The sequence below is a fragment of the Sus scrofa genome, chromosome 1, assembly GCF_000003025.6.
Source record: "Sus scrofa isolate TJ Tabasco breed Duroc chromosome 1, Sscrofa11.1, whole genome shotgun sequence".
In the NCBI taxonomy this organism is placed as follows: Eukaryota; Metazoa; Chordata; class Mammalia; order Artiodactyla; family Suidae; genus Sus; species Sus scrofa.
In genome coordinates this window covers 182,327,148-182,354,959 of record NC_010443.5, presented here as the reverse complement: position 1 = coordinate 182,354,959, position 27,812 = coordinate 182,327,148, and the positions used below count along the sequence as shown (strand labels likewise).

The 27,812-nt window shown below is 38.8% G+C and overlaps 1 protein-coding gene across 1 annotated transcript; it reads right to left on the bottom strand.

The window, feature by feature from the left end:
• PSMC6 (proteasome 26S subunit, ATPase 6) lies at nucleotides 1–25,890 on the bottom strand. The gene is made up of 14 exons (XM_001928747.5): nucleotides 25,666–25,890; nucleotides 24,556–24,635; nucleotides 24,421–24,460; nucleotides 24,122–24,174; nucleotides 19,634–19,701; nucleotides 19,021–19,135; nucleotides 16,202–16,289; nucleotides 14,052–14,113; nucleotides 13,844–13,967; nucleotides 13,178–13,239; nucleotides 10,684–10,804; nucleotides 10,448–10,528; nucleotides 6,461–6,532; nucleotides 1–499 (listed from the first exon to the last, which is right to left on the bottom strand). Exons 1-14 carry the CDS (start codon nucleotides 25,790–25,792, stop codon nucleotides 381–383), a joined length of 1,212 nt encoding a protein of 403 aa, XP_001928782.2. The 5' UTR covers nucleotides 25,793–25,890; the 3' UTR covers nucleotides 1–380.

Here is a 27,812-nt window from a genome sequence, read left to right as displayed (position 1 = left end):
TGTAGGAGAACTGAATCAAACAGATTTTATTAAATTTTAGGATGAAGAAAACAAATGATATAAAATAAGTTGTAAGAAATGCTCTCTGTACTACTATCTCAAACCATTTTCAAGGTTTTACAAAATACACAGCAAATACGAAAAACTTCAACATACCCTTATAACCTGCTGCAATAAATGCAACATTAACAAACATACAAATTTCTTCGGTACGTCTTAAAAGCAGGATTACTGAATTACTAATTTTTACAATGTTATTCATATATATTTATTCATATGCTATTATTGAGATCATTGCCAATACACACATTATTTTCCTTAACTTTATTTTTACATTAAGCTAGTATCTGTCATGCAGCCATCAAAAACCTTACAGTAAATTACACAGGCTTGTAGTCCAACTTAGACTCTAGCTTCTTAGAGTCAGCCACTTTTCTGACTGCTTTCATGAAGTCTTCCTGTACTACAAAATCATGATCAGCACGAATTGCAAACATACCTGTGGAGAATAAAACAATGTAACTGTTATATATAATACTGAATTATTTATTATAAGGAAAAAAAAGGGGGGGGTAGGTGAAATGGTGAAGGTGGTCAAAAAGTACAAACATCCACTTAAGTAAGTCCTGGGGATGTAATGTACAGCATGGTGACTATACTTATTTATACTGCTTTGTATATTTAAAAGTTGCTGAGAGCAGATCTTAAAAGTTCTCTTTTTTTTGGCTTTTTAGGAACATAGAGAATTTTGCTGCTGCTGCTTCTTTTTTTGGCTTTTTAGTGCCAAACCTGTGGCACATGGAGGTTACCGGGCTAGGGTCCAATAGGAGCTGCAGCTGCCAGTCTATGCCAGAGCCATAGCAATGCAAGATCCAAGCTGCATCTGCAATCTACACCACAGCTCATGGCAACGCAGGATCCTTAACCCACTGAGCAAGGTCAGGGATCAAACCCACAACATCACGGTTCCTAGGTTCCTAGTTGGATTTGTTTCTGTTGCACCACAATGGGAACTCCTAAAAGTTCTCATAATAAGAAAAAAATACTTTTTTATGTGGGATGATAGAATGTAAACTAGATTTATTGTGGTGATAATTTAACAATATGTACAAATACCAAATCATTACGTTGTACACATAAAACTAGCATGTCAATTATATTTCAATTAAAAAAAAAAACCAAACATTTGGAGTTTCTGTTGCAGCTCAGTGGGTTAAGAACCCGACTAGTATCCATGATGTATTGGGTTTGATCCCTGGCCTTGCTCAATGGGTTAAGGACCTGGCTCAATGGGTTGCCATGAGCCATGGCACAGGTCACAGAGGAGGCTCGGATTTGGCGTGGCTGCAGCTGTGGTGTAGGAAGACAGCTGTAGCCCAGATTCCACCCCTAGCCTGGGAATTTCCATATGCCACAAGAGTGGCCGTAAAAAGAAAAAAAAAATTTTTTTGAAGAAAACTAAATAGTGTAATATTATTCTATGGAATAAATGTGAAGAAGTCTAGATGTAATACTTCTCAGAAAGCGTTCTAATATGTTAAAAACCACTATCATTGTTCAATTAATTTCCATAGCTATAGTAAACATTATTTTACAAATCAAAACAAGACAAGTATCTGGATATTTAAAATCCAGCTTAAGGAGTTCCCTTCATGGCTCATGGATCCTAATGGATCCATGAGGATGTGGGTTCAATCCCTGGCCTCTCTCACAGGTTAAGGATCTGTTGTTGCCATGGACTGTGGCGCAGGTCACAAATGCAGCTCAGATCCCACGGTTCCCACATTGCTGTGGCTGTGGCATAGGCCAGCAGCTGTAGCTCCAATTTGACCCCTAGCCTGGGAACCTCCATATGCCCCAAGTGCGGCCTTAAAAGGCAAAAATAAATAGATAGATAAAAATCCAGCTTACACAATCCCTGTATCCAATGGCATCTTGAAAGAGCAAAAGAAAACCTAACTATCAACAATACATATTCATTTCAGTCAACAGTTTCCTATCTCTACAGGCAAGAAATTCCCTGGAAGGAGGGAGAACATGTATGCTTTGGAAAACACAGAACCCCTCCAATAAATTTTTTGGCTTTCCCTTGCTAATAATCAAAAACTTAAAGAATAAAAATTAAAGAACGTCAACAGTAGTAGGCTTTAACAAAAACCAGTGTCATTATTCAAGTAAGAAAATATACCTTTTTTATGTACAAATTGATATCTTATGATTTTCATATTCATATATCAATCACAGTTCAATTTTTTCTTTCCAGTTTCTGACAAGAAATACTACCTGACAAGGTGGGAAAAGGTGTTTTTTTTTTTTGGTTTTTTGTTTTTATACATTAGTTGTATCATTGAAACAATTCTAATATCACGATAAAGTTGGTAAGTTATCACTATCTATCAAATAAAACCTAGTAGTATTTTCATTGAGGATCTGCTTATACTCAATTTTCACTTACATAAAATGAGTAGGATACAACAGAAAATTTCAAGGGTGGAGTTCCTGCTGTGGCCGTGTCTCTACAGCACTGGGACACAGGTTCCATCCCTGGCCCAAGACAGTGGGTTAAGGATCCGGCCTTGCCGAAGCTGTGGTGTAGGATGCAACTATAGATCAGATCTGATCCGTGGCCCAGCAACTCCATATGCCACAGGGTGGTCAAAAACAGGGGAAAAAAAATTTCAAGAGTTATTTCCTGTCTTCCCTTTCAGGATGTCTACATAAGAAATCTTGGCAACAGCCATTCTATGCTGTCCTCAGAAGCCAGGTAACTGGAAATGACTGGTTTTTTTATTCTTCCCTGCATGCAGCAGCATGCAAAAGTTCCAGGGCCAGCATCAAACCAGCACGGCAGCATCTCAAACCACAGCAGTGATAATGCCAGATCCTGAACCCACTGCACCACCAGGGAACTTCCGGAAATGACTAGTTTTTAAATAGTAAAGTTTTAGAGTTCCCATTGTGACGCAGCGGAAACAAACCCAACTAGGAACCATGAGGTTTCAGATTCAACTCCTGGCCTCACTCAGTGGGTTAAGGATCTGGTGCTGCGGTGAGCTGTGGTGTAGGTCGCAGACATGGCTAGGATCTGATGCTGTTGCGGCTGTGGCATAGGCCAGCAGCTGCAGCTCCAATTCGACCCCTAGTCTGGGAACCTCTGTATGCAGCAGGTGCAGCCCTAAAAAGCAAAAAATAAATAGTAAAGTTTTAAAACTTGTTTAGAAGGCTACAACTAAATTAATCAAGTTATTTTTCTAAACCTTGTGCATATTACTGTTTCCAATAATTATTTAGTGAATAAGTGAATCTGTGATACATTCTAATCCAAAAGGATGATAATCTTAGGATTTGAATGGAAAAGACAACTATAATTCAATCAAATATATTTTGCTAAAGATATGTTAACAAGAAAGGCTTTGAGTTCCTGCTGTGGCTCAGTGGTTAACGAATCTAACTAGTATCCATGAGGACATGGGTTCAATCCCTGGCCTCGCTCAGTGGACTAAGGATCCAGCATTGCAGTGAGCTGTGGTGTAGCTCCCAGACGAGGCTCAGATCCAGCAATGCTGTGGCTGTGGTGTAGGCCGGTGTACAGCTCCAATTTGACCCCTACCCTGGGAACTTCCATTTGCCATGGGTGTGACCCTAAAAAGACGGAAAAATAAAAAAAGGGTTGATCTAATAAATAAATAAATAAATAAAATTCCAGTATGTATCCAGATGAGAATACCTCATCCAGTTAAAAAGCTTAAACTTTAACCCATAAAAAAAATTATAGCTCTTCAGTGGAAATAGGTAAAAATAGTTTTTTTAAATATGGGAGAAAAGGGGAGTTCCCATCATGGTGCAGCAGAAACGAATCCGACTAGGAACCATGAGGCTGCAGATTCGATCTATGGCCTCGCTCAGTAGGTTAAGGATCTGGTGTTGCCATGAGCTGTGGTGTAGGTCGCAAACATGGCTCAGATCTGGCATTGCTGTAGCTCTGGCGTAGGCTGGCGACAACAGCTCTGATTAGACCCCTTGTCTGGGAACTTCCGTATGCCGTAGGTGTGGCCCTAAAAAGACAAAAAATAAAATAAAATAAATAAATAAATAAGGGGGAAAAAAGAGAATGTCATAATTTAATGGTACCAACCTTTAAGATTATGGTACTGCTTTTGTTTGGATTCCAATTTGACCAAAGCAATCATCCAATAAAAATTTAGGAGTTTCAGAAAGAAAAACAAAAAAAAAGGAGTTCCTGTCCTGCCCAGCAGAAAGGAAGCTCACTAGGAACCATGAGGTTGCGGGTTCACCCCCTGGCCTCACTCAGTGGGTTAAGGATCCGGCGTTATCATGAGCTGTGGTGTAGGTTCCAGATGTGGCTTGGATCTGATGTTGCTGTGGCTGTGGCATAAGCTGGCAGCTGTAGCCCATATTTGACCCCTAGCATGGGAACCTCCATATGCTGCGGGTGCAGCCCTAAAAAGCAAAAAAATAAAGCAAAAAAAATATTTGGGAGTTTCCATCGTGGCTCAGCAGTAACGAACCCTCCTAGTATCCATGAGGACATGGGTTTGATCCCTGGCCTCGCTCAGCGGGTTACGGAACCAGCATTGCCATGAGCTGCAGTGTGGCCGACCAAGCTCAGATCCTGAGTTACTGTTGCTGTTGCTGTGGCTATAGCATAGGCCAGCAGCTGTAGCTCCAATTCAAACCCTGAATTGGAGGCCTGGGAACTTCCACACGCCCCAGGTACGGCCCTAAAAGACAAAAAAAAAAAAAAAAAAAATTTAGTCCAGCATAGATTTTGGAAAGAGAATGTCATTAAGTTACTCCAAGTAGTTCAGGTGACAGGGGTTTACTTATTATTTTTGTTTATTAACAAGTCTTTATAAGCATGATTTACTGTGATTTGTACTGAGAATTTCTAGACCTGCAGATCTTTAATCCAGATACTGAGTCATAGTATACTCATGAAGATACTCCTATGGAGAAGCCATGTCTGAGCAGCCTCTTGTTGAATTTACAAGAAATGTTAAAATAAGGCTAAAGGTGATATGAAAACAAGAGCAAATCACTTATTGCAATACTTAAAAATTTTTTATCTGCAACCTACGAAAGTCAGTAACTATAAAAATTACTATAGAAATTAATTTTTTTGATTTTAAGATTCTGTACGAGGACAAAGACTAAAAATTACTGTAGAAATTAATTTTTTTGATTTTAAGATTCTGTACAAGGATAAAGACTAAATGACTCTCTGTAGGGTTTTATAGCCACTTGGTATAAAAATAGGATCACACAAACCACAGAGAAAATTATATTTAAAAACTACTACATTTCTACAAGCTGCATGAACTTTTTTTTTTTTTTTAAGGCCACACCTATGTCATACGGAAGGGCCTACCTAGGCTAGGGATCAAATCAGAGCTGTAGTTGCTAGCCTACACCTTAGTCACAGCAACGCTGGATTCGAGTTGCATCTGTGACCTACACTGTAGCTTATGGCAACATTGGATCCTTAACCCACTGAGCGAGGCTGGGATCAAACCTACATCCTCATGGATACTAGTCGGGTTTCTTAACCCACTAAGCCACAACAGGAACTCCAAACACAAAATTCATAAATCAGTCTTTCAAAGCTAATTGCCAACAGACTAGTATCAGAAGACATGTCATCCATTTTGCAGCAGATACCCCTACCCAATCAGAATTCTGCCACAGGTATAGCAGAAAATTAGGTATGGTCTCAGACTTACTTCATGGAGCCAGGATGCCATCACATGCCATGTCTTTCACACATTCTAGCCTAAGGTATCCGTAAGTGCAAAGGAGTTAAAATCCCCAAGGGAAACTCATCCAATGGAGAATGAATGCTGGTAAATGAATGCTCCAGTCTCCCTTATTTCAGCCAGATAATCTGGAAAAAATTCTGTTTCTCTGCAGTCTCATCAAAATCAAACCCATCTTGTCTGTAACAGTTACTTCAATGGTATATATACCCTTATAACAGCTTTCTCTTTCCATCTCACTTGACCCATTCTCTCCTACTTCTTAGAATCAATTTCCCAGAAACAACAAGCACTCAAATCCTTGCAAAGCTCAGGCTCTGCTTTTGCACAGACCCAAACACATTTTTAGCAAATTAAACAAATCAAAATCAATAGTAAAAACTGTTCTTTAAACCCTTACCTGCTTCAGGAGTTCCCATCGTGGCTCAGTGGCTAACGAATCCGACTAGGAACCATGAGGTCGAGGATTCGATCCCTGGCCTTGCTCAGTGGGTTAAGGATCTGGCATTGCTGTGAGGTATAGTGTAGGTTGAAGATGCGGCTCTGATCTGGTGTTGCTGTGACTCTGGCAAAGGCCGGCAGCTACAGCTCCGATTAGATACCTAGCCTGGGAACCTCCATATGCCGTGGTACAACCCTAAGAGAGGCAAAAAGACCAAAAAAAAAAAAAAACACAAAACCCTTACCTGCTTCAGTACAAACATTTCTCAGGTCTGCTCCATTAAAGCCATCTGAAAGCTTCACAATTGCTTCATAATCTGTTTAGTAAAAATACTGCAATTTAATAAAGAAAAAAAAAGAACTTTTCTTCATTTATGTCAACATAGAAAATTAAATGAAGAGCTTACTTTGAATTTTGTCAGCCAGACATCAGCTCTGTTAACACCCCACAATATTAACAACCAAAAACAATACTTCTATTAAGTAAACAAGCACCAAGCAGAAATAAACATACTTCTTAAACTGTAAAACCAAGAAATACCAAGATCTCAAGGCATCAAAACCTGTTACTACACATGCAACAGTTATATGCATGTGAACTTCAGGTATCTGTCAAGGTATGACATTAAAACTGTAACAAGTTGAATAAATCTCAAATATTCAAAATCAACTGTAACCACAATGAAATTTAATCATACAAGCCAAATATAAAATATACTAATCATAGTCATCAGACATAATTTTATCATAAAGAATTGTTAAATGCTAGAGTAAGCACTGGCTAGCTTTTCTGGTTTCTGTGAAAGCTCCAAGTGTTGAGGTATCGGATTTATGATAACAGTTAATAGTTAAGTGACTTTTCTCTCCACATGGTAGACTTAAAATGAAGGGCTGCTGGTTTAGGGTAGCAGTTATGGACTGGATATAGAAAATGGAGAGAAGAGACAGCACAGGCTACTATAACGTGAATAACTAATAAGACACCCTTTGTCAGGCAATCTAGAGTATGTCAACTTCTATTTGAAATCGCACAGATAATTCACTAATTAGATGTCATTCAGGCTCAAGTTCATGTAAGCTTCTTGAGAACAGATTCCTCAAAATAGCACAGTACCTGGCACCAAGGAAGCGCTCAGTATCGGAAGAAGCTCCTAAATTCAGCTCAATCTTTTCAGCTCTAAACTCCTTCACATGAGTAATGAGAAAGGCAATGATCAACTATTTCTAATTATTTTGGACCACTAACTTTTTAAAAGAGTTTTTAAAGCTGCCTGGCAATTACGCTACATTCCCGTAGTTCAGAGGTCAGCACACTTTCTGTAATGGGCAAGACAGTAAATATTTTAGGCCTTATAGGTAATATGGTCTCTGTCAAAACTACTCATTTCTGCTGTTGTCATGGGAAAGTAGATATAGACAATAAGTGAATAAATGGGTGGTGTTGTGTTACAACAAAACATAATTTACAAAAACAGAAGGCAGGTATAATTTGGCCCACAATAGAATACATGGTTTGCTGGATTTTATCCTAGTCCACTTTCTCATTTCTATAGAAGATAACTATTTTATAACTTCTCCTCTGTCCTCAAATCTCCAACAATACTTTCCCATCTTCACTCCAAAGCTGCTTCCTAATTCACTGAAAAAATAAAACCATTCAGAAGAAAAACTCTCGGGAGTTTTTATCGTGGCACAGCAGAAACAAATCTGACTAGGAACCGTGAGGTTGCAGGTTTGATCCCTGGCCTCGCTCAGTGGGTTAAGGATCCAACATTACCTTGAGCTGTGGTGTAGGTCGAAGACACAGCTAGGATCTCATGTTGCTGTGGCTGTGGCACAGGCCAGCAGCTGTAGCTCCTATTTGACCCCTAGCCTGGGAACTTCCATATGCCACAGGGGCAGTCCTAAAAAGCAACAAAAAAAAAAAAAAAAAAAAGAAGAAGAAGAAAAATTCTCTATTCACCTGTCATATTTGAAAACCTATTATCATCAGCATCTATATATACTTATTTCCTAGATGTCTGTGCTCATAAACAAAGCCAACCTCTCTTCCAAAAAAGTGCATTATCAACTTGTCTCTCTCCTAGATCATTCCCATTAGCACAAAAAAAGTGTTGTAAGTTCTTCCATCTTAAAGAAAACTCCCCCAAAGCCTCATCTCCATTTCTTCTCTTCTTCCCTTTGCTAGAGAACTCCTTGAAAGAGCTGTCTAAACTAAAGCCTCTCGTCCTCATCTCTCTGATAGCCATCTGAACAAAGTTCACTCCTACCACTCCAGAGAAATTTCTTTTGATGAGGCCCCAGTGATCTTCACATAGCACATCCAATCTCAGAACTCTTCTTATCAAACCCATTGTCAGCATTTGACAGGAAATTAATCCCTCCTTATAACAATTTCTTCATTTATCTCCCAGGACAGCATTAGCTCCTGGTAAACTCCCAACTCTGTGACTGTGCTTTCTCAGTCTTCTTTGATGGTTTTTCCTCTCAACTTAATGTTGGAAGTAGCCATTTTTTAATCTCTTCTCTAAGCACATTCACTTCCTTGCAAACATATTTATGCTGATATTACCAATATTTATAACTTTAGCATAGGCCACTCCAATGAACTATTTGTGCATGGAGAATTATTAATTAACATCTTTATCGCTATCTAATTGGCATCTCAATTTTTTTTTTTTTGCTTTTTTTAGGGCCGCACCTGGGGCATATGGAGGTTCCCAAGCTAGGAGTCTAAAGCTGCTGGCCTATACCACAGCCTCACCAGATCTGAGCCGAGTCTGAGACCTAAACCACAGCTCAAGGCAACATCAGATCCTTAATCCACTGAGCGAGACCAGGGATTGAACCCACCACCTCATGGTTCTAGTCCGATTCCTTTCCCCTGAGTCACGACAGGAACTATGCATTTCCAATTTAATGCTGCCAGAATTATAGTTATAATTCTCCCTTTAAAACCTAATCTTTCCAGTCTTCCCTTAACTTTAATTGACGGCAATTCCATCTTTCCTATCGCATGAGTCAAAAACCTAAGTATTCCCTGGTTCTTTTCGTCAGCTTACTTCTAATCCATAAGCAAGTCCTGTCATCTCTACATTCAAAATATGTTCAGAATCTTTTTTCTTTTCTTTTTTATTTTTAGGGCCGGAAGTTCCCAGGCTAGGGGTCAAATCAGAGCTACAGCTGCCAGCCTACACCACAGCCACAGCAACTCAAGATCTGAGTCACATCTGCTACCTACACAGTTCACAGAAGAGCTGATAAGATTATACTCTCATCTCTGCTTTTAACATTCTATAATATAAAAATTAATAAAAAAAGATCCTATCATTCCTCAGCTTACAATCCTCCAATGGCATCCAAGTCACTGAAAATAAAAGGCAAAGTTCCTACACAATACCTCAGTAAGGCCCTACACAATCAGAGCCCTATTACTTCTATGACTTATTTCACTCGCTACTGTACCATTAACTCTGCTGCAGACACCTTGACCTCTTTGCTGCTCCTAGAATGTTCTAGACATGAACCTGCTTCAAGGTCTTCTTACCTGATGCTCCCTCTTTATGATTTTTCTCCAAATATTCATATCTAGCTCTTCCACTTTTTAGGTCATTGCTTCAAAATCACCTTGGTAAGTCCTTCTCTGTGCTTGCCCATGCTGCTCTCTACCCACTTCCACTTAAAAATGTATTATTCATGCCTGCTCCTGGCATTACCTATTCCCCTTTCCTTGCTTTATTTTTCTGTGTAGCACTTATCATCATCTAACATACTATACAATTGACTCTTGAACAACTGAGGGATTATGGGCGCCAACCATCCACATAGGTGAAAATCTGTGCATAGCTTATAAACAGCCCTCTGTTTCCACTGTTCTCCAACTGTGGATTCGACCATCCCCAACTAAGCTGTACTGAAGCATTTAATACTGAAAAAAAAATCCACATATAAGTAGACCCACAGAGTTCAAACCCACATTGTTTAAGGGTCAACTGAATATTCTCTTCCCCTGTCTTTCTGGTCAAGAATATAAGTTATATAAAGGTTGGAATTTGCCTGTTTTGTTCACTGCTATATCTCCAGCACTTGCAAAACAATTCCTAGCATACAGCAAATGCTCAAAAATGATTAGCTGAATTTAAGACCAGATTTGATAGACTATCAGTGATATCCAATAGCATTTTGTTTCATTTACCAAATGTAAATATATACAAAATTGGTTATGTTCTTACCTATTTCACCATGCTTTGTAATGGGACCTGCATGGATTTTCAATATATCTAATCTTGCTTGTTCATTTGGTAAATCAATATCTGAAAATAAGAAAATTATAAGAAATTCTCTTACAGTCAGTTTTTTTTGTTTTTTTTTTTTTTGTCTTTTAAAGTAGGAGGTAGGCTGGAGGTATGGGAGGAGAAAAAGACACAGAAAACGGGAAACAGACAGCAGGAAAAAAAGCTCAACTCACGTATTTTTCTATCTAATCTTCCTGGACGAAGCAAAGCAGGATCCAGTGTATCTGGTCTGTTTGTAGCCATGATCATTTTAACTCTATGTAGAGTATCAAATCCATCCATTTGATTTAGTAACTAGGAATATATTTGTGAATCAAAATCAAAGTATATTTTATAAAACATCCCAATCATTAAAAAATACAGCACACAACTTTTATATGCCTAAGACCATGAAATGTGTTGCTTATACATATGTAATGTTTAGTATGAGCATTTGATGGAATCATATTTTTCTCACTATTTTTTTTTTTTTTTTTTTTTTTTTTGCTTTTTAGGACCACACCCATACCACATGGAGGTTCCCAGGCTAGGGGTCTAACTACAGCTAGGGGTCTCCCTAGAGCTGCCAGCCTATACCACAGCCACAGCAATGCCAGATCCAAACTTCATCTACGACCTACACCACAGCTCACAGCAACGCCGGATCCCTATGAACCCACTGAGCGAGGACAGGGATCGAACCTGCCACCTCATGGTTCCTAGTCAGATTCATTTCTGCTGCGCCACGACAGGAACTCCGTATTTTTTTCTATGTTACAAAGGGATATATTTTCCATCCTAAAAGTTCCAAGATAGATTATTTAACTATATACCTTTTTATAGCTATCAGATAGTTCTAATAAATCTGAAGCATCCATCTATTTAAGAACTATGAAACTATGTGGATCTGATTTCCAATGTTTGAATTTTTTTGTTACAATTACTTTTTAAAATAATTAAAACTAAAGTTTAAAGTGCTTATGGTATGCCAGACATAAAATTTACACTAGATAACTAGACACAATGATTTTCTATGAGTTTGATAATAAATCTATTAAATATCATTTCAAATAATTCTATTATATATAAATACATTGAGACACTTAACACATTTCCTTCAATTCCTAAAATTTTCTTAAATAGAAATGTTGAAAAACCTAACTGCAGTCAACAAACTTTTTAAAACAAAGCTATTTCTTTATGTTAATATGTCTAACACTGGGAACTCCCTGGTGGTCCAGTGGTTGGGACTCAGTACTTTCATGACAGTGGCCCAGATTCAATCCCTGGTCTAGGAACTGAGATCCCACATCAAGCTGCTGCATGCCACAGCCAAAAAAACAACGTATGTCTAACATTCAAAAAATGTTAGCTAACAATATATCAATTACATGAATAAAACTATTATCTGTGTTGTTTTTAAAATACCTCAATTTATGGCTTCTAAGAGACTCCACAATTTTAAAATATTTTGTATTTTCTAATCAGACCAATTTATGAAAAGCAATTTTTTTTTTATTTATTTTTTTTTTGTCTTTTTTTTTGTGTTTTGTTGTTGTTGTTGTTGCTATTTCTTGGGCCGCTCCCGCGGCATATGGAGGTTCCCAGGCTAGGGGTTGAATCGGAGCTGTAGCCACCGGCCTACGCCAGAGCCACAGCAACGCGGGATCCGAGCCGCGTCTGCGACCTACACCACAGCTCACTGAAACGCCGGATCGTTAACCCACTGAGCAAGGGCAGGGACCGAACCCGCAACCTCATGGTTCCTAGTCAGATTCGTTAACCACTGCGCCACGACGGGAACTCCTGAAAAGCAATTTTTAAATATCCCTATCGAGATAGAAATTGACAATGTGTTACCTATGCTACCTATGTATTTACAGAAGTTGGAAAATGTGTTTGAAATCTTGCTATCTCTCTCACAGAATTTGGAGTACAAAAAAGCTTTATATTAATTTCAATATCGCATCACCCATCTTCAATAATCAAAACTAAAATAGTTTTATTTTCAGCAAGAAAGCAAGAGAGGAAAGTATTAGTAATTTTTAAAGCAGCTGCATACATAATTATAATTCATTTATTGCCACCAGTTTTAATATGTTACTCATAAAGCATCTTTTTTTTTTTTTTTTTTTTGTCTTTTTAGGGCCACACCTGCGGCATATGGAGGGTCCCAGGCAAGGGACCAAATCAGAGCTGTAGCTACTGGCCTACCCAACAACCACGCAAGATGCGAGTAGCATCTACAGCCTACACCACAGCTCACAGCAACACTAGATCCTTAACCCACTGAGTGAGGCCAGGGATCATACTTGAATCCTAATGGACACTAATCAGGTTTGTTACCGCTGAGCCACTACGGGAACTCCACTCAAAGTATCTTAAAGCTAATGCAAGATCACATTCACAATAAAAGTACAATAATATAATTTAACTATTTAAATGGCTGGTCTGCTCCAAAAACAGAATACAGCTGTAAATCAAATGAAATTCTGTAGATATACTTGTTTTCTAGTATTCATTTTCTTACTGGTAGAGCAAAGTGTTCATTCCTGTATTTCAAATTCCATACTTAAGTGCATTCTTCAGTTAAACCACTGCACATATTTTGACCTTTAAATATCCAATGTTCACGTCTTCATTTCATAAGCATTGATTGCTTTATAAACCCCCTTTACCAAATATTACCTCCATTAAAGTTCTCTGAATCTCTCTATCAGCTGAAGTACCCTCAGAAAACCGACGACCACCTAAAATAACAATATGGAAACTCATGTGCATTACTCTTTACCTCTTTGAGCATCATTTAAGAAAGCAATACAAAAATAATAGTGTCTAGGATTTAAAACACTAAGATGAAATTAATTAGCAAGAATTATGCTGACAAATTGATTTTAGTATAACTGCTCTCATTTTCTCAATGTTAGAAGTTATTTATTAAAATTGGTTAAACTTTCTCAATGTTAGAAGTTATTTATTAAAATAGGTTAAACTTTTTTTTTAATTTTATGGCTGCACCCATGACATACGTAAGTTCCCAGGCCAGGGATTGAATCTGAGCCTCAGCTGTGACCTATGACATAGCTGCAGCAATGCCAGATCCTTTAACCCACTGTGCCAGGCTGGGGATTAACCCATGCCTCTGGAGCGACCCAAGCTGCCGCAATCAGATTCTTAATCCATTGTGCCACAGCAAGAATGCCTCTTAATTGTTTAAAAGTAACATTCAATTCAGTTTGCTACTTCAAAAAGCTGCAATTAGCAATGAGGAAAGGAGGGGAAGCTCACTTAGATCTAAAAAATATTTCCTATCACTCTCAAGAAAAGTTTAAATTTAAAAAGTGTTATTCTTACCAATAGCATCTATTTCATCCATAAAAATGATACATGGCTGATGGTCCCTGGCATAATTAAACATTTCTCTGATCAAACGAGCACTTTCACCAATGTACTTGTCTACAATAGAACTAGACACAACCTGATTAAAGGAAAAACATCAAGGTAAACATAAGACAGTTCAAATAAAATTTAATTTCAACAGCTACAAGAATCCTCCCTTTACCTTTAAGAAATTGCAATCCAGCTGGCTAGCAACAGCTCGGGCCAAGAGTGTTTTTCCTGTACCTAGAAAGGACAAAAGAAGTCCTAATTAGATGGAAAGTGAAACAAATTTTCAAAAGCCTTAAAAATGTAATATACGGTGTTCCCTGGTGGCTCAGTGAGTTTAAGGATCCTTTGTTGCTGCAGCTGTTGTGTAGGTCGAAGCTATGGCACAGGTTTGATCCCTCCCTGGCTCAGGAACTTCCACATGCTGTGGGTGAAGCCAAAAAAAAAAAAAAAAAAAGAGTCATCTGTTGAACAGTAAATTTTGATAAATGGGGGCCAAATCCTAAATACAATTTCCATTTAAAATTCCAAAGCACTTTCATTCTCAATATTAAAATTTAAAATTATAAATTATACTCAAAATATCCCTTGTAATTTTATTTCAAGCAAAGTGAATATATACTTTAAAAATATATCAAGCCCTACTTACTAATAGACTAAGATGGAAACTTGTATATTAAAATTCATTAGTCTATGCTGCACACTGAATGGACCTTTACCTATGTATGATATTGTAATATCAAGTATTGGTTACTTGGAAACTACTGATTCAGTGGGTTATGAAAATCTTCCACGTATTTTTCATTATACTATATTAAAAAAAAATCACATTTCTTATTACCAATCTTATCATGCCTTTTATCAACATATCTGAAAGTTGTTAAGCTCATAGTACCAGCTATAAAGTTTTCAAAGGCTCTAATTTTTGCATAAAAGCTCAAATTTCTTCACTGGTTACAGATGATTTCAGTTGTTTACTTTAACATGATGGGCTAACTTCATTTTTTTAAAAAAACATGTGACAGGTAACCAACAACCAGTGTGAATAACCAATAACCAGTCTGATAACAATAGACTGCCTGAAATTATCCTTTCAAGTAAAAATGGTATTCTCTAAAAAGCAGCTAATTCAGCAGGCAACTTAAATAACTATACAAGTGCTTTTCCTAGAAATATCTATCTTACTCAATATGCAACAGAAGTACTTTATATGTATTTTCCATTTCCATTTTCCACAGAATACAAAACATTATTCAAGGATCATGAGTTAATAAATTTTTTTTTTTTTACTTTTTAGGGCTGTACCCACAGCACATGAAGGTTCCCAGGCTAGGGGTCAAATTGGAGCTGCAACTGCTGGCCTACACCACAGCCACAACAATGTGGGATCTGAGCCATATCTGTGAGCTACACCACAGCTCATGGCAACGCAAGATCCTTAACCCATTGAGAGAGGCCAGGGATCAAAGCCACATCCTCATGGACACTAGTCAGGTTCGTTAACTGCTGAGCCACTATGGGAATTCCATGAGTTAATAAACTTTTAATAATTATAATTTTTACTGCTTTAGCAAAGATATTTTAAAGTGAAACTGGCATCTTTTTTATAATACTGCAAATGCGAATGGCCAAGAAGACAATGACTACTATACTATTTTGCACCATTGATTTAAATGATTCATGCCACAGCATATGCAATGTTACTCTCATTGCTTTTACCATTAGCACAGATGGTAGTTGGCTCTTCCACTGTGTTGACACCTTAGCATTATGAGAGTATGTTCTGACCTTGCAGATAAACTCAAAGTGTCTGTGGGCCACCCAGAGGTCTGTGAGTCACAGAGGACCACTGACTACAATCACATGGCATGTTAAGAGATACACCTTATGAGGCACAAGAGGACTGAGCACACCCGGAAAAAAAAATAGCAGACATACATCTTCAATCCCTTCCTTATTTTGAATAGAATGGAACTTCGAATTCCCAAGATAAACTTCCATTTAAATATTCATTCCTTCATTTATTGATTTATTTTTTGCGTTTTTAGGGCCACACGTGAGGCATATGGAGGTTACCAGGTTAGGGGGTCTAATCGGAGCGACAAATGTCAGCCTACACCACAGCCACAACAATGCCAGATCTAAGCTGCGTCTGTGATATACACCACACCTCACGGCAACGCCAGATCCTTACCCAATGAGCAAGGCCAAGGATCGAACCCACAACCTCACAGTTCCTAGTGGGATTTGTTTCCACTGCGTCATGCCGGGAACTCCTATTCCTTCGTTTATTTCATAGCGGGGCAAATATAATTCAATACCAACCTGGTGGTCCATATAACAAACAGCCTTTTGGAGGTATTATTCCTACACGTTGGAATAATTCTGGGTTTGTAAGAGGTAATTCTATTACCTAGAAAAGAAATTGAATGTTTTTTAAAAACTTAGTAAAGAATTTGATGTAGTTTCAAATATTTCAAGCAAAATATCAGCAGAGCTGCGTACACATCTTAATTCATAATAGATTTAAAATTCCATACTATGTAAAACCATTTGTATTAGAGGTATTTCTTCAGGTAGATGTAAAATATCCCTTAAGTCTAAAAATCTTCAAGTATTTTTTAAATTAATTGATTAGGAGTGCCCATCATGGCTCAGCAGTAACAAACCCAACTAGTATCCATACGGATGAGGGTTCCCTGGCCTCAATTAGTGGGTTAAGGATCTGGCACTAGCACGAGCTGTGGTGTAGGTCACAGAAGGTGGCTCCCATCTGGCGTTGCTGTGCCTATGGCATACACCAGCAGCTGCAGCTCCAATTTGACCCCTAGCCCGGCAACTTCCATATGCCATGAGTGAGGCCCTAAAAAAAAAATTAATTAAAAAGCATATAGGGAAGTCCCTGGTATACTAGCAGTTACAGATTTGGCATGGGGTTACTGCCGTGTTGCAGGTTCAATTCCTGGCCTGGGCATGGCCAAAAAAAATGCATGTGGTAATCTGAAGTATTTATTATTTAATACACTTTGTTAAAATAACCACAACACCTAATTAGGGTGATAGTTGCAAAGCCATAAAATCTGTCAAAACACTTCTGGACTGTATACTTAAAAATCTGTGTACTTTACTGAACATAAAATTACGCCTCAATGAAAAAAATTACACCACAAAAAATCTGCATTTGAATACAACATAAAGTAATTATAAAATGGGGAACTTGGGTAAGTTATAACTGCCACTGAGAAATGGTATATATTGGACCTCCCACTGTGGCGCAACAGCATCAGCAGTCTTGGGAGTGCTGAGACGCAGGTTTGATCTCCTGCCTGGCACAGTGGGTTAAGGATCCGGCATTGCTGCAGCTGCAGCTTAGGTTGCAACTGCAGCTGGGATCTGATTCCTGCCCCAGGAGCTCTATATGCCTGCCATAGAGTAGCCAAAATATGAAAAAAAGAGAACTGGTGTATAAAATTTTCTTACATTGGCAATTTGTCATAGCAGTCTTTTTTTTTTTTTTTTTTTTTTTTTTTGTCTTTTGGCCCACCCACAGCATGTGGAAATCCCTGGGGCCAAGGACTGGATCCACATCACGGCAGCAACCCAAGCCACAGCAGTGACAATACAGGATCCACCACTGTGCCACCAAGAAATTCCTTGTTATCATAGTCTTAAAAAATTGTAAGTTCTGGTGTTCTAAGACTGAGTCAAAGAAAGAAAAGTAGAGATCAGAAAAAGTGAGGATGGAGCTCTCGTTGTGACTCAGCAGAAACAAATCTGACTGGCATCCATGAGGACACAGGTTTGATCCCTGGCCTCACTCAGTGGGTCAAGGATCTTGTATTGCTGTGAGCTGTGGTGTAGGTCACAGATGCAGCTCAGATCTGGTGTTGCTGTGGTGTAGGCCAGCAGCTGCAGCTCTGATTCAACCACTAGCCTGGGAACCTCCATATGTCGTGCGTGCAGCCCTAAAAAGACAAAAAAAAAAAAAAAGAGAGAGAGAGAAAGAAAAAGTGAGGATTTGACTGCCCAACTTAAACTCTCTACAGTACCAATAACTTGAGACATAAACTTCTACTGAAAAATCATGTTCATGAGGTACGATTAAGCTATGCCAAAAGTGTAATAAATTAATATTCTCAAGTGTCTGCAGACAAAAAAGGGTATTGCATGTCCACGTGTTTTGTGTGTGTGTTTGTGAGAGAAATTCATTCTGTTCCCATGGCTAATGCAGCAAATCACTGTAAAAGATTTCACTGTTCCATAAATCACTTGTTTTGCCCTACCTACAAAGTGAAAAGAATAGGCTTTTATTTACATTTATGCCAGTGCTTCCTCAAGTATTACTAAAAAAAAAAAAAAAAACATGGAATGCTTCATAATCACCTGGAATGCTTGTTTGAATGCTAACTGCTGTGTCCAACTCCCAATTTACTGCATCAAAACCATGCAGAGGGCCTAGGAATATGTATTTTTAATCAGAGTTTCAGAAAATTTAAAGTGCTAAAGTCTGAAAACTACTGGTTTAGAGCTTAAATCAGATAATGTAGGCCATCCCAACTAACCAAATTCACTCCTGAATATTTCCATCCTAAAGGAGGATGAAATCAACTAGACAATGTAATTTGCTTAAAAGAGAATTGTTAAGAAGCCATCTGTGCTGTGAAGCAAGGCTATCCTGATTTGACTCTTCACGTGAATTTTAAAAAGTTTAAGCCATCCTAAAGCCAATATTTTTATTAAATTACAGCAAACAGCTTTAGTAGAATAAAGTATTTAAGGCATAAATAACTCACTCTTATAAGGGTAATGGGAAATTAACCAGGTAATAGGGAAAATTATATTACACTTGCTATCCAAGTGTACACTGACCCAAATAACCTACTATGACATGGCATGGACATTGGATTATATCAATTATTCTTAGCTTTTTTTCTTCTTTGTCACAAAAAAAGGGTAGATAATTTCACCAAATTATCTCCAAATTAACAAAAGCCTGTAATTTTCATAGCTAGAATTTCAGTGCTATTCCTCTCTCGGCAAAAAAATTAAATATTCAGAATTTTACATCCTCTTTTTCTCTTCAGACATTTTAAAACCAGTACTATTTATTGGTAAGTTCAGAGCACAAAGCATACACTACCAACCTCTCTTAATTCTCGAATCTGTTCTGATAGCCCTCCAATCTCAGAATAAGAAACATTCCCAGGGTCCTCATGAGACATGTTATAAACCAGTGGATCCACTTCTCTTGGCAAATATCTGTAATGATAAGGTGTGCATTTGTCTTTAAAAGATACGTTTTTTCCCAGATTACAGAGTATAAGTAAGTTGCTTATGAAAGCACCTGTAGGTGATCTTATAAAAAAATTTTGTTTACATTAACCTGAAGTTAGTAAAAAGGAGAAAGTGGCAAAATATTCAGTGATTTTAAGAAGCATATATTTTGGGAGTTCCCATTGTGGCTCAATAGGTTAAAAACTCAACATAGTATCTGTAAGGATGTGGATTCCATCCCTGACCTCACTCAGTGAGTTAAAGACCCAGTGTTGCTGCAAGCTGTGGCATTAGGTCATAATCCATCTTGGATCTGGTATTGCTGTGGCTGTGGCACAGGCTGGCAGCTGCAGCTCCAGTTCAACCCCTAGCCTGGGAAATGCCATATGTCACAGGTATGGCCATAAAAAAAGGAAAAAAAGAAAAAAAAGTAGCAGCACATATTTTGGATAAAATCTTTCCGAAACAGAGTAGGAAACCTACCTCATGATAGTTAGTGTAGTCATATCCAAAGCAACTCTTGTTCCTGGCTTCAGCTTACTTTTGTCAAGCTAAAACAGAAGATGTTACATAAACACTTGAAAAGAGGAATACCATCTAACAAGAGCATATTTAGAAGGCAAAAAATCATTTTTAACTCAGAGAGAACACTTAAATTATAAACATCATGCCGACAGAAGAGCTTATAAAAGTAGTAATTCAAAGTTATTTCCATCTGCCTCTTAAGAATACCCTTTTGTGCAATCTCAGTGTGAAATATGCAATCAGTAGTACACAAAGTTTGAGGTGGCAATGACTTTGGTTTTGAAGAAAGAATGGACCACAGTATTTTATTTCAAAGGCTTACTATTTAGTATAGTTGTGCTCATTATATTGATTTAGGCATGGCAGTAGAGTGACTTTAGCAATTGGTACCAAAGCATTTATACAGAAATCCATTTGTGAACATTTGGGAGAAAGAAAAGGGAGGTATCTTAAAGGTACATCCATTAGACTTATTTTAAAAATTAGGGAGTTCCCGTCGTGGCGCAGTGGTTAACGAATCCGACTAGGAACCATGAGGTTGTGGGTTCGATCCCTGCCCTTGCTCAGTGGGTTAACGATCCGGCGTTGCCGTGAGCTGTGGTGTAGGTTGCAGACGCGGCTCGGATCTTGCGTTGCTGTGGCTCTGGCATAGGCCGGCGGCTACAGCTCCGATTAGACCCCTAGCCTGGGAATCTCCATATGCCGCGGGAGCGGCCCAAGAAATGGCAAAAAGACCAAAAAAAACCCATAATAATAATAAAAAAATAAAAATTATAGTTTGGGGAAGAATGTGTTATGTGACCATAGGAGATAAGGGGGAAATGCACTGTTTCCCCTTAGAGTTTTATTTTGTTTTTTGGGTTGTTTTTTTTTTTGCTTTTCAGTTTTACACCTGCTGCATGTAGAAGTTCCCTGGCTAGGGATGGACTGGGAGTTTCAGCTCTGGGCCTACACCACAGACACAGCAACACCAGATCCAAGCTGCATCTTCGACCTACATCACAGCTCACAGCAATGCCAGATCCTTAACCCACTGAGCAAAGCCAAGGATCAAATCCACATCCTTATGGATACTAGTTGAGCTCGTTACTGCTGAGCCATAACAGGAATTTCCTCCCCTTAAGAGATTTTTATTAAAACGCTAAGGAACAAAGAAAACCCAGCAATCGTCATTCATGCCTTTGCTATACATAAGACACTACGGTAAATGCATTATATATTGTTAAGTCATACTAGAGAGTTTATTGACATGTTTAGGCAGAGTAACTTATTTGGACAGGTTGGATAGAATCTATCTTAATAGATTCCAAGTACACTCAGGCTGGTACTTTTAAAAAATAAAGCCACTTTTTGATAGTATAAAAAACTGCTTGCTAATACAATTTCAGAATCATACAAATTACTGATGCCTTTTCACAGGATTTTGCAGAGCTCTTAATTTAGGATCTAGTGCCAATTAAAACATAGATGAGTTAAATACAAAATTTAATATAATGGATCAAGTTAAAAAAAATTGCCAGGTAGAGTAGTCCCCCCCATATCCACATTTTCAATTATTTGAAAATATTAAACAGAAAATTTCAGAAATAAGCAATTTGTAAGTTTTAAATTTCATGTTGTTCTGAGTAGCATGATGAAAGCTATGTCCTTGGGACATGAATCATCCCTTTGCCCCCACATATCCCTCCCATTAATCACTTAGTAGCCCTCTCAGTCAGTGGATCCACTGTTGCGGTATCGCAGGACTTGTGGTCAAGTAATCCTTATCTTAATAATGGCGCCAAAGTGCAAGAGTAGTGATGCTGGCCATTACAATAGGGCAAAGAGAAACCATAAAGCACTTTCTTTGAAGAGGGCAAAGTTCTTGACTTAATAAGGAAAGAATAAAAATAATATGCTGAGGTTCCTAAGATCTACAGTAAGAACAAATCTTCTATCCATGAAATTGTGAAGGAGGAAAAAGAAATTCATGCTAGTTTTGCTGTCAAACCTCAAAGTACAAAAGTTATGTTATGGCCACAGTACATGCCAAAGATGTAATGTAAGATGGAAAAGGCATTAAATTTGTACAAGGCATTTTGAGAGAGACCACATTCACATGACTTTTGCATATTTTTATAATTGTTATATCTTATTATTAAGTTTTCATCTCTTTCTTTTTTTCTTTCTTTCTGTGGTTAACTTTTTATTTTTATGACCACACCTACAGCATACGGAAGATCACCAGCTAGGGGTCGGACTGGAGCTGCAGCTGCAGCTGCAGGTCTAAGCCACTGCCCTGACAACACCAAATTTGAGCCACATCTGCAACCCATGCCGCAGCATGTGGCAACACCAGATCCTGGCAAGGCCAGGAATAGACCCTACATCCTCACAGACATTATGTCAGGTTCTCAACCTGCTCAGCCACAATAGGAACTCCCATAATTTTTAAATTAAACTCTATCATAGGTATGTATGTAAAAAACAGCATATATAGGGTTCAGTATATGACCAGGTTTCAGGTATCCACTGGGGGTCTTTGAACATTTCCCAAAGGATAAGGATAAGGAGGGATTACTGTACTTGAAAAAAAGCTAAAGTGATCAATATGAAGCTATTTCAACATTTACATCTACAGGAATTACATAGTCTGGCTTTTCTAATATTTTCCAGTTTTCATGTACTCTCTTGCCCTCACACAACTATCTCCGAATCTTAGAAACACCAACTTTTGGCATTCAGAGGCCCCTGAAAGGGACATAAAAATCCTGTGTCAGATTAGGAATCTAAAATTTTGGGGAATCACTATGGTGACACAATGGAAACAATACAACTAGTATCCGTGAGGATACAGGTGCAGTCCCTGGGTTAAGTGAGTTAAGAATCAGTGGGTTAAGGATCTAGCATTGCCATGAGCTGTGGTATAGATCACAAATGCAGCTATTGGATCTGGTGCTGCTGTGGCTGTGGTGCAGGCCAGCAGCAGTAGCTCCGATTTGACCCCTAGCCTGGGAACTTCCATATGCCTTGGATGTGGCCCTAAAAAGCAAAAAACTAAATGAAAATAAAAAAATAAAATTTTGGTTTAGAAAATGTCATCCCACTTATACAGTAGGTAAAATCTGAAGACTGAATCTAGTCCCTCAGTTAAATTCCATTTTTTATTCAGAGTTCCTGTGGTGGCTCAGTGGTAACAAATCCAATGAGCATCCATGAGGATATAGGTTTGAACCCTGGCCCTGCTCAGTGGGTTAAGGATTTGGAGTTGCTGTGACCTGTGGTGTAGGCTCGGATCTGGTGTTGCTGCCACTGTGGTGTAGGCCAGCAGTTGTAGCTCGGATCTGACCTCTATCCTGGGAACTTCTATATACTGCGGGTATGGCCCTAAAAAGCAAAAAAAAAAAAAAACCCTTCTATTGGAGTATATTTGACTTATAATATTATATTGGTTTCTGGTATATAATAAGATGAATCAGTTATACATATAGCCATTCTTTTTTCCCATATAGGTTACTACAAATTATTGAGTAAATTTCCCTGTGCTATATAGGATGTTCTTGTTAATTCCTATTTTATACAGTAGTGTGTATTTCCCTTCCTCCCAATTCATCCCTCCGCTCCCTACAATTTCCCCTATGGTAACTATAAAGTTTAATTTTGAAGTCTGTGACTGTTTCTGTTTTGTAAATAAATTATTTTGTATTGTTTTTCATTAGATACCCATATAAGTGATATGATATTTGTCTTTGTGTGACTTACTTAGTATGATAATCTCTAAGTCCATCCATATTGCTGCAAGATGCATTATTTCATTCTTTTCATAGCTGAGTAATATTCCATTGTACATATGTACCATATAAGTAACATTTTTTATATTTAAATATAAAATATTACTTATAAGGTCTAATACTTTCATGTCAACATTAAAACAATCTGAGGAGTTCCCATTGTGGCTCAGTGGTAACGAACCCAACTAGTATCCATAAGGACGCAGGTTTGATCCCTGGCCTTGCTCAGTGGGTTAAGGATCCAGCGTTGCCATGAGCTGTAGTGTAGGTAGCAGACACAGCTGGGATCTGGCGTTGCTGTGGCTGTGTGTAGGCCAGTGGCTACAGATCTGATTTGACCCCTAACCTGGGAACCTCCATATGCCATGGGTGTGGCTCTAAAAAAAGACCAAAAAAAAAAAAAAAGAAAGAGAGAAACAATCTGAGGTATTTTTTCAGTTCTAAAATTCTTTGATTTCTTAGTGTGTAGAACTTAGTGAGGCAATGCAATTCAGTAGAAAGTAGAAACTACCAGGAGTCAAATCCATAGTTCAGGCTTTGCTAACAATTACATATGTCTAAACAAGTTACCTTTGGGAGTTATGAGCATAATGCCTGACTTGCTTACCTTAAGAATTAAATAACTTAGAGGAAAGTGCTTTGTCAGTTATAAAGCACTATACAAATAAATTGTTACCTGTCGACGACAACCCACAACATATCTTGGTCCATTTGTAGCTTTAACAATGACTAGAGAAAGAAAATTAAAAAACAAATTGAAAACTACAAAGTAAAAAAAATGAATATACCTACACTGATGGAAGGTTGAGTTTTATCTCTGTTCGCCAAAGGACAATAATTGAAAGAAAATTTAGTCTATGCAAGAATGTTATCTACCTCATTACAGTTATAAAAATAATAAGCATTTCAAAAGATGGTGGTGGGAGGAGAGTCTACTCTTTTTTTCTTTACCAATTAACAATCTAATACACTTACATTTTTCTTCAGTTAATTGCTTAAGTACTTCACCCACAATCTAAAAAGAAAAAAAAAAAAGCATTACTTTTTGCCAAGAACTAAAAAAGCAAAGCAAATTACCATCACCCTCTCATCCCAAGCTCCATTACCTACCTGTCCGACACTTTGTAGGGCCTTCAGATCATTTTCAGACTTTTCATACTGCTTGGTAAGTTCTTTTAATTGTTCCCTTACTGAAATAATATAATTTGAATATTTTAAATTAAATAATCCTAGCCAGTGTGTTTGTCACTAGGTCTCACTTTACTTAAATTCAAGTCTATTTCACTTTACATATATTTCATATCCACTCTATCGAACCACACACACACACACACACACGCACAATACCGTTTGCAGATGACATGTTTAAAAACGAAATGTTGCAGAGAAATTACCACATTTTTCTTTTCTTGGTCGTAAATACTTACTTTGAGCACATTTTAGGTTACACTTTTAACAGATATTGACATTCTGACACTTTCAATTTGAGATCACAAATTCGAATGATAAAAGAGTTAGAGCCTTCCTCACTTCTCCACTTACCCACACGGATTGTTACTCTCTGGTTTTCTAACCCATATGAAGTCCACAGGTGCGGCGCTCCACAAAATTATATGGTTATGGTCTTCCCCCATTTAATTAAATCACTCAGGCTTTTCACTGACGGTACACTAAGAAAAAATCCTAACAATCTTTTCAGTTCAGGAAGAAAGGGAACTTTGTGTACCATGTAGAGTACTACTCAAAACACGACGAAAGAAGAGGAGGGCTATTATTGACCGATGGATCCCTTCTCTCTAAAGCTCTGTGTTGGGCTTTCCACTCCGCTAACGAGCCAACTTCCCGAGTTTCATCTCTTGCTTTGGTTTGCTTAACTCTTTTCCCCGCTCCGGGTCCCAGGACTCCAACAACACTGCACTCCTTACCTCAAACTGGGAAACATCCCTGACCCACTTCTTCCCCACTCCTCCTCTGGTCATCTACACTTCCATCTCAGAACTGGGGGTGTTCTCTCTGTCACCTGGACCAGTCTGGGCCATTTCTACGCCCGAAGAGGCTCCGCTTTTCAAGCACAGGGAGGGATGACAAAGCGCCTTGTCCCCAGACCGAGGCCTTCTCATTCCCGGTGCTCGGCTGCCGAGCTCGGCCAAAGGCCTCTGCTTTGTCATAGACAGAAGCGAGTTCAGACACGAGATTATATGGAAAGAAAGGTGCACTCACACTCCTTGAGACGGCCATCGATCTCCTTGTGCTCCAGCAGCTTCTTGCGGTAGTCCTGAAGCGCCTTATCTCTAGGGTCCGCCATGATGAGAAGCCGTCGCTCATAGGGGATGTCGGGAATGGCCATGGCCGCCTGGGCGGGGGAAGGGGCGGGGCGAGGGAGAACAGCCTCCCTGGAAGGGCGGGTTTGCGGGCGACCCCGCCCCTTCCGGTTGGCCCGCCTCTGCACTCCTCTTCCGGAACTTCTATGCCTCCTTCACTAGGGCTCCGCAGTGAGTTAAAGGAGGCCTCCGGCCACACTGTCCCCTGCTGGTCCGCTTGGGTAAAGCAAGGCCCTGATCTGGTGTATCTGAGAAGCCTTGATATGCTTGAGTCACTGCCCTCTTGGAACCACAAAAGGCTGTAGTAAACTGAGATGGAAGTGAAATAGAGAATATACATATCTCTCTAATATATATAGCTCTACTGGCTTCTCAGTAAAACAAGGATAGCTTCTTGGTAAAGAACAATAATATCCAGGTGAAGTAAGAGGTAGATGGGCCCCTGGGCTGAGAACAGCTGGGACTTCTTAGGTCAAGCAAATTGGGCCTTGTTTCTTTTTGGCACTTCAAGGAAAAAGTTAATTGCAGGAGCAGAGCTCTACTGGAGTAGAAAGATAAGATGACCACTTTAATCACTCCTGGGGTAAAGAAGACCTCCCCAATTACACATGCACAGTAAGATTCCTAGGGGGTCAGAAAAGGAGGAGGCACCAGGCCATAATAAGTCCTGATACCTGCTTAGCACACTTTGCTTTGGAATCCATCTTTACCAAAAGGTACGCACATATACTGGGAAGGGTCCTGTGTCCAGTCAGGTGTGAGAAATAAATAAGATAATTAGCCAAAGGTAAAGAAAGATCCAGAAGAATTGTGCTATATAAGTGATTTAAATCACCTCTCTGGTGTGCCCCTCACTCAGGGGACGCCTGCACCCGCACTCCTCTTTGGGGTGTGTATTACTTCTCTGCTTCTGACTTAAACTGCTTCTTTGTGTGCTTTCCCATATGTTGTACTGTGACTCTAACAATAAACTTTATACCTATTTTCACAGTCTTTGCCTCCCTGAAATGTTCTTGCTTTCAACAAGGGGCAAAAGTTAGGGCAATTCTACTTTTCACCTCTAGCTAGTCTAGTGGCTAGGATTCCTGGTTTTTTATCCAGGCTGCCCAGGTTCAATTCCTGAGCAGAAAAATAAGATCTCTCTCCAAGCCAACACTCATTGCTGTCTCTCCAAAATCACAGGATTTCAGGATACAGAAGGAGTAGGGTATTCATTTATTTACTCAGTGAATGAGGCATTACTAAGGGTTTGATCTGGTGAGGAGATAAAAAATAATAATTTCAAAGTGTAATAAATACTGTATTATAATGAAAAGAAACCATGGTGGAGGAAAATGAGAGAAAGATAGAACTACTTTAGGACAGATATCTGCAAGAAGGGGCCAGCCAAGCAACAAACTGTAGAAAAAAACCTTTCAAACAGAAGAAACAGCAGCTACAAAGACCTTAAAGTGAAAAAGAGATTTACTCATTTCTTGGAACAGGAAGGAGACCAACAAAACCAGAAAGGGGCGGGTCGTAGAAATGAGGGGCTCAAGAGGCTGAAGTAAGCTAAGAAACTTGAAGTTAGATAGAACTGTTTTTAAGATTCCTGTGCTGGAGTTCCCGCTATGGCCACAAGATAGACAATGTCTCTGGAGCACTAGGTTGCATGTTTGATCCCCAGGTTGGGTTAAAGATCCAGCATTGCTGCAGCTGTTCCGTAGGTCCCAACTGATCAGGGCCCAGGAACTCCATATGCCACGGGGTAGCCAAAAAAAAAGAAGATTTCTGTGCTTTCTTTTTTGGGTGGGGGTGGGGAGGGAGAAGTTGGCTGCTGTGTTTTTTGACTTGACAAGGGATCTCAGTTCCCATACCAAGGATTGAACCCAGATTAGAGCCATGAAAGCACTGAATCCTAACCACCATGAGACCACCAGAGAACTCCAAGATTTCTGTGCTATTGGACAATTTACTTAATCTCTTAAAAATCTCTGTAAAATTTATACCTATCTCATAGGGATGTCATGAGTATTAAATAAGAGAGTGTTCCTGTAAACTGTTAAC

Bases quoted from the DNA above. Each gene is read 5' to 3' on its own strand.
- PSMC6 (XM_001928747.5), bottom strand. From the start codon at position 25,792: ATGGCCATTCCCGACATCCCCTATGAGCGACGGCTTCTCATCATGGCG. The intron at 24,461-24,555 runs GTAGGTAATGGA...TTTTCTTTTTAG, and splicing joins CCCTACAAAGTGTCGGACAG to ATTGTGGGTGAAGTACTTAA. The intron at 13,968-14,051 runs GTAAAGGGAGGA...TCCTTTAATCAG, and splicing joins TGGATTGCAATTTCTTAAAG to GTTGTGTCTAGTTCTATTGT.